Source organism: Salarias fasciatus, chromosome 2, assembly GCF_902148845.1.
Source record: "Salarias fasciatus chromosome 2, fSalaFa1.1, whole genome shotgun sequence".
Taxonomy (NCBI): domain Eukaryota; kingdom Metazoa; phylum Chordata; class Actinopteri; order Blenniiformes; family Blenniidae; genus Salarias; species Salarias fasciatus.
The window spans coordinates 21,581,192-21,591,361 of NC_043746.1; the positions used below are offsets into that span (position 1 = coordinate 21,581,192).

The window sequence follows — 10,170 nt, forward strand, 5'->3', positions numbered from 1 at the left end:
AAAAGAGAGAAATGAAATGTATGACAAATAAAGTATGTCTACTTTAAAAAAATACTCAGAACAGCAGAAGAAACCCAAATTACTACTTGATGATGGAATTTTGAGTTACTTACATCTTGCTAACTATACTGTAACTATATCAATCGTCATCAGTAAGAAAGAAAAAGAAAAAAACAAATCACATCACCATGATTGAGCAGATTGACAACATCAGTTATATTTCAGTGGTGAAAACGCACATCAGTGTAGAGCTTCTCTTTCTGAATCGAGTGTGTGTTTCCTCTTTCTGCTGTGGCGACGTTTCTCCTGCTGAAGGTCGGTGCAGCGTAGGCCAATGGAGCTTCATCTGTCTGAGAACAAATGAGAATTAGTGCAAATGTTTCAACTGTGTTGTTATTGCTGATAATAAAATAACTGAAATTTTCCTGTGATGGACTAGTGACCTGCCAATGGTGTGTTCCGCCCTCGCCCACGGTGAGCTGGGATTGGCTCCAGTGTCCCACGGCCCTGCACAGGATAAAGCAGCATAAAAGATAGATGGATAATTGACATCAACAACTTTTACAATCATTTCATTGTGAGACTTTACCTGACGATCACTGCTGTCCGGTGCAGCGCCTGTTTTCAAAGGAGACGTTTCACAAAAACAAAGTTGTTTTTTAATAAATTTCAAATTGCACTCAGAACTAGATATGCTGCTGTTTCTGAAAGCTGTATTACCACAGTTGCAGTCCTTCTTCTTGTTGGTCACAATGAGATAGACTGTAACAGCCACACTCACAGCCAAAGCAACACAGACAATACAAAGAGCTATTTCTGTCTGATTCCAACCTGAGAAAATAAAACATTTAATGGTTCTGATTATTTGCTTGTTGAAGTGAGCCAATTTTACCAGTAAAATATTCTGATCTTACCTTTAATGTCTACTTTTGCTCCATTTCCAAACATGACCTCTCCACATGCAGCCACAGCACAGTAATAAGTACCAGCATCAGAGACACTGACATTCTTAGAGAAGTTATAGAAACATTTCTGTGAAGAGTTTCCACACTCTGCATCGCCTTCATGAGTATAAATGAAACTGGGGTGAGATTGATGTGATCCTGCTCTGAACCAGTGAACTCTGTAATCTTCTGAACATGTTTTCTCCTCAGAGTCAGAGAGGACCGAACACTGCAGAGACACCGACTCTCCTGGATGGACCGCAGCAGACGGAGGAGCTTGAATGATGCCAGAGATGGAAGATCGGGGTCCTGGGAGGTAAAAATCCAGATGAAGGAAGAAATGTAATCAAATTAAAGAAGAAATGAAAACGAAAGAATTCGTTTCAGAAAAAGAAAGAGTTATTCAAGGAAAAGTAAATAAAGACGTAAGCAATTACACATAAATATGGTATATTTTCAAAACAAGCAATCAAGTGACAATGTGAACCAAAAGTAAATTGATTTATCATGAATTAAAAAAAAAAATACTTACACAAGAATCAGAAAAGTGAGTCATTACAATAAAATAAGCACAAAAAAGTGACAAAGGTAAGTTAATAACAGAGAAAGTATATATATAATACTTAATCATGTTAATATATAATAGTAATATATTGAACATGAGTGAAATTAGATACAAATATATGAACATAAGGGCTTAACTAAACACATTAAGCACATTTGAATAGAAACTCACTTTACCTCGAATTTCTAGGAAAACTACTCTCACAAAGCTCATGTTAAGGGTTTGAGTTCGGATGCAGTAGTAAAGTCCAGTGTCGTTGATCTGAGTCTGATGAATGTGCAGAATAAAAGTTCCAGGTCCTTGTTTGGCTGTAAAATGAGGAGTCTGAATATCTTTACTGAAATTAAAGTTATATGTTCCTCCCAAGAATTCAGGCTCCTGACCAGAGATGATTCTGATCCAAAATAATACTTCTATGCGCCCAACTGTACGAGGACACGTCAAAGTCACATCTTCTTGAGCAGCAACAGACTTATTCTCAAAGTTCTGATAATCTATGCAGCCTGAAAGAAACAAGCAAAATATTTTGTGAAATACAAAAACAGCAATATTCCTTCATCACTTCATGCATTTGCTCTGAAACGGAATTTTGTAGAAATACTCACGTCCCACTGCGATCGTCAAGAGAAAACCAAATAAGGCAAACATTCTCAGAGACATTAACTGGGACAATGAGAGTGTGTCTTATTGGTGGTCTTATGAACTGGAAGTGTGAAACTTCGTAACAATCTGATTGGTTTGTCGTCACACTGAAGAACGTGATGACAAGCACACACTGGAAATACTTTGTGGAACAAACGATCTTACCACATGAAACAACACTGACAGCAGTCTGTACCGTTTTATGTATGCAAAATTCACGAACTTCAACCACAGAGACATGGAATTGAGTAAAACAGATCAGGGGCCTACTGCATAAAACCAAGATCAGGGATTAAGCTGCGATATCTTGGTAATCCTGGATGAACTAATCCATGATCTGGTTGCACAAAAATTGAATCGGGCAAAGTGAGATACGTTTTGACATAAGTTACCACGGAGAGTTATACTGTGGAGCTGGCTTGCTCCAGAACAGGATAAGTTCCTGGATTTATTCAGTCTCATGCTTTTTTTCAGTCAGAACTTAAGTCTCACAAATGGAAACCAGTATTTATTCTGCTGCTCACTACACATTATGACATTCAACTAGGGTAAGGGGCTTGGAACTGCATGATGGCCTCTCACAACTACAGAAGTACAAATGAGTGTGTGTGGGGTAAAGGACGGGCTGCGGGCGCTGGGGGGGCAAGGGGGGCTCCTAAAAACACTCAACTCTCACCAGTGCTGCTGCCACAGGCCAGAGGTCTGGGAGTAGTTTGTGGATTCCCCTTCCTTCCTCTTCCCTCCATTTGGTTTGAAGGATTTTTTTTCATGTGTTTTTCAGTGTTTCATTAAATTCATAGCATTGCCAGAGTACCAAACTGCGGCAGTGCGACCACGAGTGACATGAGTGAGAGAAGCATACACAACCATCTGAGGCGTTGTGAATGTGTAGCATTAAAATGGAAACTTAAGAATCGATCTCATCACACGAGTATTGATCAATACCAATTCCAACATCGATATATCAATATATTAGATCAATTCGTACATCACTGACGCACACATTGATGCAAGAATGTTGTTTTCCTGGGTGCTTTTTTTTTTGACAGTGTTCCCTCGAGGTTGCAAAATGGAATCAGGATGCATTGGAATGTCCAGTCACTGAGGCCAAGTCTACAACCCTTCAAAAACCTCAACTCTCTCAGCACACAGCATGTATATATATATATGGCCCAAATATTATAAAATGTTTTAATACTTTAATACTCAATAAAGAACTGACCTGAACTGAAAATTGTCCTTACTAAGGATTAAGGCCTTACTTCTTCCTGTGTGTGAAGGAATCAAAAACCCTGCAGCGCTGTTTGTCGAAGGGCCTTTCAAACTGACTGAAGTTGACTGACACTCTGTTTTTCTACATTTTGCTGATGTATGAACAACTGAATAAAACTGAAAATGTCCCTTAAATCTTATGAACTGTGTTCAGTGTGGATAAATGAGCAGCATTTAGTTTGGGCAAAATCCTCCTTCAGCAATGTAGACCTGTGAAAGGTGGTAAAGTTGTGAATGAAGACTGGTGAACTTGTGCAGATTTAGATTGTTGTGACTCATAATCATATTCTGTTATTTCATTTGTACATCTCAGTGATCCAAGGAAACTCATCAAAATCATGAGCTGATTCCATATTACTGGAAAAATGTGCCACATGACACCATCTAAAAGAAACTGAAAGCAGCCAGGTTGCAATATGAAAATTGAAATATGTGGTTTTGCTGCCATCAGGTGGACAATAGGAGGAGCAACACAATGCAGACAGATCGTCTTTGTGTGTCATGTTGCACATTGTAGCACCGTTAAAGCCTCTTTCTTCATGATGAATAAAAACAGTTTCCAGGTACAAAAAAACCCCCCAAAAAATATACAGGATCTTTTCTGCATCGATCCAGTCAAAGTTGGATTTATATCAATGTTTCTTTATTCTTTCTTTCTTCTTTTTTATTTTAAATTGAAGTTCACCTCCGAGTTTTGACATTAGGCTGTTATGAATGTAAGCAGGTTGTGAAAGTGGTTAATGTTCTCCATTTGGGCAGGAAAGTTAAGTTTTTAAATTCTGTCTCACGCAGACTGTGACCAATAATCTAAGTTAAATATTTCCTTTACTCAGGCTTCATAAATATCCATATTTTCACATCTCCATAAAATAACTCTCCATGAAGAAGGTGGTGATTTATGCAAACAGTCACTCCTCCAGTGTATTTAGAGAGGAATTTAAGGTGGAGAGGTTAACACATGCAGACATTTCTCTGTTCAGTTTCTTAAAGTTTATTTCCATTTCACTGCATGTATGAGCTTTGTCAGTGGTGCAGAGTGACACTTTTTGTACAGGCCGGACGTTTCAGACAGAGTGGGAGCAGAGCAGGGAAGATAAAAGTCACCAGAACATGTTTGAGACAAACTGCTACTCTTACATCGAAAAAAAAAAACAAAAAACTCTCACATTACAATAATTCTTCAAACCTCAAAGAAAATAATTTAAGATAATTAAACACAATGGTACAGAGTGACAGCGAATACAGTATATTCAATACTTCATTCTGAATCCATTTTTTTATAACTTTAAAATCAAAAAGATGACAACAAATGTCGTTTGATATATTTTTAAATTTCTTGAAATGTTCTTGATTTAATTGATCGGAGTGTTAACAATGTGCAGCTGCCACAGTTCCATTGTCAAAATCAAGCACACCAAAAAAAAAAAAAAAAAAAAAAAAAAAAAAAAGTAAAACACAGGGCAGTCATCTGTTACATAGGAAAGAAATGTATTTTATATTGTGGAACTACAATAAACTATTGGTACATCAGAAATACCTCATTATGTCCAGAAATTTGAAGGTTTCCCAAACCCCCCCCCCCCCCATTTTTACCCCCGATAGCGATATTGGAAATGAGATGTGAAGAGCAAAAAATAAAAAATAAAATAAAATAACGACAAGGTAAGTTAACAAAAACAATACAATTAAAAATCCCAAAAATATTTAACAGATTGCCAGTATAAATATTATAATTATTATAATGATGATGATAATGACGATGATTGTTATTCTTGTTATTCTGGTGTTTTTACTGCTTCATTGTATTATTTTATATATTTCAATGTTTTATATTTTGTGTTTTTTTGGGGGGGTATGTCTGTCTAATATTCATGTACTTGCTGTTGCACGGGTCTCTCTTGTAAATGAGACCCTGGGTCTCAATGGGATAACCTGAATAAACAAAGGTAAAAAAAAAAAAAAATCTTCTTGTCAGTATTATCATTTACTTCGTTTGGACCACGGAAGAAGAAATGTTGAGCTTCCTTAAAGCTTGGAAATTAGAAGTGGTCCCCCCCCCCCCCCCCCTCCCCCCCCCCCCCCCCCCCCCCCCCCCCTCTCTCTCTCTCTCTCTCTCTAATAAAATAAAGAATAAACCAAATGCAGAACGTGAACCACAGAAGACAGAGTGCTTTGCATTAAAGAAGAAAGAAAATATGACGAGGATTGTTCAACACATACGGTACTTGACAAATGTAGCTATTACAGAAAATGAGCAACAAAATCGGAAAGCAAAAAAAAAAAAAAAATTCAAATAGATATTTGACATTTGTATATTTGTATTTGTTGATTGTGAAGTGTCGCAAAAAAAAGTTTTATCCTGTTGAATGCAAAATTTCTTCCAAGTATAACAAATTAACATATGTGACAGAAAGTCATTACTTTTGGACAGACCCAAAATAAGTGAAAGTATTTTTCTTCCTGAGCACCACAGTTCCTCCAGCTCCCACAAGAGCCTGGCAAGCGCTTTGAACAGGAGTCATAAAGACTTTTCCAGGCAAACGCCATCCCTCAGGTTGAGTGTATATTAATAATCAATGTTGAAAGCGCACATCACTGTAGACCGTCTCTTTCTGAGCCGAGTGTGTTTTTCCTCTTTCTGCTTTGGCCACTGTTCTCCTGCTGAAGGTCGGTGCAACATAAGTCAATGAAGCTTCATCTCTCTGAAGAAAAATTAGAAAATGTACAAATGTTACAACTTCATTTACATGAAAATAACTGACATTGATCAGCTTTTCCAAATATTTCATCCTAGGACTTCACCTGTTTGTCACTGCTGGCTGGTTCACCATCTGTTTTCAAAGAAGAAATTTGGAAGAAAAAAAAGAAGTTAATTTTAAATAATTGCAAACTTCACTCAGTGATACTGCTATTTCTGAAACCTATATTACCATAGTTCCAATTCCTCTTCTTGATGGTCCAAATGAGGTAAATTGAAACAGTCACACTTGCAGCCAAAGCAACACAGACAATACAAAGAGCTATTTCTGTGTGATTCAAAGTCCTCTTGTTGCGATCTGAGAAAATAAACATTCGGGAACAATGATAGTTATTTTTTGAAGTTTCAAAAAACAGTTTTATCGATAAAACTTTCTGAACTTACTTTGATTGTCCAGTTTTGCTCTATTTCCAAACATGACCTCTCCACATGCAGCCACAGCACAGTAATAAGTACCAGCATCAGAGACACTGACCTTCTTAGAGAAGTTATAGAAACATTTCTGTGAAGAGTTTCCACACTCTGCATTGCCTCCATGAGTATAAATGAAACTGGGGTGAGATTGATGTGATCCTGCTCTGAACCAGTGAACTCTGTAATCTTCTGAACATGTTTTCTCCTCAGAGTCAGAAAGGACCGAACACTGCAGAGACACCGACTCTCCTGGATGGACCGCAGCAGACGGAGGAGCTTGAATGACACTAGAGATGGAAGATTTGGGTCCTGGAGGACACAAAGTAAAACTACTATACCATTTTCACATTCAAAATTACAGAAGAAATGTCAACGGCAGTGATGCAAAGAACTGCAAATAATCAATATAAGCAAGTGATTATTGAGTTTTCAAAATGTTGATAGAATCTTAATTTTTCTTCATGCTTTGAAATAAGGCCAAAACCATGCATCAATAACCATTGCTTTTTATAGAAAGATTAGTTGTAAAAGGGAATGATAGCACCAAACCTCTTTGATAAAGACAACATACAGCTGTTTGAGATGTTGGTTGGTGAATAGGATTTGCTCAAAGGAAATGAATAGAACCTCTCCAGTCAATTCTTCTCTTTCATATCACAAAATAAGTTCTGAACAATTATGCAAATAAGTTGAAAGTAAGAAAGTAAATATGTAGGAAGAAACTAAGTAAGTACAAAATAAATAAGCAAATAACCTAAAAGGTCAATAACTGAAGTAGATACATAAGAAGTAATAAAAATGTCAGTTGACAAGTCAAAGAGTAAATGAATAACAAATCAAAAATATTTTGTGTTAAATTTTTAAACAGAGAGAAACAGACGTTCATTTTACCTTGAACTTTGAGAAATACCCCTTTCGAAAAACTCATGTTAGCCCAGCTTGTATGGATGCAGTAGTAAAGTCCAGTGTCGTTGATCTGAGTTTGATGAATGTGCAGAATAAAAGTTCCAGGTCCTTGTTTGGTTGTATAATGAGGAGTTTGATTAACTTCACTGGAATTAAAACCAATTGTTCCTCCCAGGAATTCAGGATTTTTTCCAGAAACAACTCTGATCCAATACATGTTTACTTTGGTACCAAATATACGAGGGCATGTAAAAGTCACATTTTGTTTGACATCTACGTACTGTATCTCAACGTTTTGATCATTTGTGCAGCCTGAAAGAAAACAAAGAATTTAATTTGGTAAATAGAAAAACAGAAATATTACATCATCTTTCAATGTATGTATGCTGAATCCGAATTTTTCTAGAAATACTTACAGTCAACTGCGATCATCAACAGAAAACCAAATATGACAAACATTTTCTGAGAAATCCTCCACTGACTGGTTCAGTGAGTGTCTCCTCTTCTTCTGTAATCTCATGAAGTGGGAGTGTTTAACTTCACAACAGCCTCATTGGTTTGTCGTCACACTGAAGGGTGTGACGATGAGCACACAATGGAAATACTTTGTAGTACAAACGATCTTACCACATGAAACAGCATCGACAGCAGACTGTACGGTTTATGGTTACAAAATTCACTTGAACTTTAAACAGGGATGGAATGGAGTAGAAGAGAATAAAAAAGAAGTTTGGTTTTGTTTGAAAGTGATACTGTTTGATAGATCCCTGATCGCAGTGCATTAACAGAATAAAATGCTTACATGGAATGATGATTTCTGCATCTCAATCTTGTGGAGGAGGTGGGTGAGTTTGAAAATTGCCCCACAAACTTCATTATGGCCTTGTATGGTGCACGTTGACCTGCCACAGGAATTTGGTTGTAGTAAATATCCATCTATCTATTATTTAGGGCTTATCCAGGGCCGGGACACGGGGGCATCAGTCTGAGGTTTGTTCCCCAGACTTTCCTGTCTCCAGACACTTCCTCTAGCTCTTTAGGGAGGATCCTCAGGCATTCCCTGGCCAGCTGAGAGACATAGTCCCACCAGCTTGTCCTAAAGGCCTCAGTATGCTCCCCCGTCGCAGCGACGTCGTTCATACGCTGGCAACCTTACGCCGCCACCGAACATACCTTGCTTCTGCGTCAAGGGAACGCCCTCCTCTGCAATTTCACCGCCAAGCCGCTAAGCGGGTGTCGCGGTGTCTTTGTTTCGCAATCGGCAGTCACAACAACAATGCGGCTTCCGTAGCTCCGGCTTTACCTAGACATATATCTATAGACATAGATATCTAGACATGTGTGTACTTACTGAACATATATCTGCATATATGACATATCTGGCGACACCGGGCTGTCGTGGAGGAGAGGCGTGAGCGGACCGTGATGAAATATTGGTGAAACTAATGAGTTTTTAGACGATTAAAGCCGTTTTAGGAGCGGCCATACACATAGCCCCATCTGCTAACAGTATAGGGATGTGCGCCGCTCAATTTTGGATCTAAATTTCTCCCAAAGCACTGTTCAGATCAGAAAAGCATTCGGGGTGAGTTCTACTTCATTCTATAAACAACGTGAAAGCGGACCAATCACAGCCCTCAACGTTCATGTCACCATGCATCGCCTCGACGCGAAGTCAGGATTTTTGGGAGGTGCACGTCAAGCCCTAGCATAGCCCAACACAGGGCTACGGCGTAGACGTCATAGGAACGACGTCGCGGTGACGGGGAAGCATACTGGGGCCTTAAGTCTTCCCAGGAACACCTCCCCAGGGAGATGTCCAGGAGGCATCCGAAACAGATGCCCGAGCCACCTCAGCTGGCTCCTCTCGATGTGGAGGAGTAGCGGCTCTACTCCGAGCTCCTCTCTGGTGACTGAGCTCCTCACCCTATCTCTAAGGGAGCGCCCAGCCACCCTACGGAGGAAGCTCATTTCAGCTGCTTGTATCCGGGATCTTATCCTTTCAGTCATGACCCAAAGCTCATGACCACAGGTGAGGGTGGGGAAGTAGATTGACCTTGAAATTGAGAGCTTCGTCTTTCAGCTCTGCTCCCTCTTCACCACAATGGACCGATAAAACCACCACATCACGACAGATGCTGCATCGATCCACCTGTCAATCTCCCATTCCATCCTTTCCATTCCTTCCTTCCCCCACTTATGAACTCCATGAGATATATGAACTCCTCCACCTGGGGCAGGGTCTCACGACAGAACACCTTCTTCCGTTCAAGGACCATGGTCTTGGATATGGAGGTGGTGATCTTCATCCACGATGCTATACATGTGTGATGGTTGCCTCAGTGGTGGAGGCACAGTGAGGGAAGAATATTCCTTCCCATGTTTTTATTGACAGTGCTCCCCAGGGGGTGGGTGTCCATCTTCGCCTCCAGCACAACCACGGTTCCCTCCCGCGGTACCCAACCTCTTAAGGAAGTGCTAGGTTGACCCCGGGTAGTGCTAAAAGAAGATGGTTGAGCTTTGGGCTAGCAACCCTATCTTTTAGAAAATCAACCTGCTACGGAAACAGCTAATCAAACTCAAATTAACCATCGGCAGAGAAGAGGAAGCTCCACACTCGATAATGTACGTATGACGGTGGCAGACAAAAACCGAGAGGAAATTTGTCA

General features: G+C 39.4%; 1 protein-coding gene across 1 annotated transcript; it reads right to left on the bottom strand.

Moving 5' to 3' along the window:
• Nucleotides 1-435: 435 nt before the first annotated feature.
• On the bottom strand, nucleotides 436-9,810 carry LOC115396607 (uncharacterized). Its single transcript, XM_030102566.1, has 7 exons — nucleotides 9,699-9,810; nucleotides 6,566-6,784; nucleotides 6,354-6,479; nucleotides 915-1,253; nucleotides 721-831; nucleotides 590-618; nucleotides 436-507 (listed from the first exon to the last, which is right to left on the bottom strand). Exons 1-7 carry the CDS (start codon nucleotides 9,808-9,810, stop codon nucleotides 436-438), a joined length of 1,008 nt encoding a protein of 335 aa, XP_029958426.1.
• Between the last annotated feature and the right edge of the window lie 360 nt (nucleotides 9,811-10,170).

What these genes read in the sequence shown, in the direction of transcription:
- LOC115396607 (XM_030102566.1), bottom strand. Translation starts at nt 9,810, where the DNA reads ATGAAGATCACCACCTCCATATCCAAGACCATGGTCCTTGAACGGAAG. An exon ending in ATATCTCATGGAGTTCATAA is followed by an intron (nt 6,785 to 9,698) that starts GTGGGGGAAGGA and finishes AAACATGTTCAG; the next exon opens with AAGATTACAGAGTTCACTGG. An exon ending in AGCAAAAGTAGACATTAAAG is followed by an intron (nt 832 to 914) that starts GTAAGATCAGAA and finishes TTATTTTCTCAG; the next exon opens with GTTGGAATCAGACAGAAATA.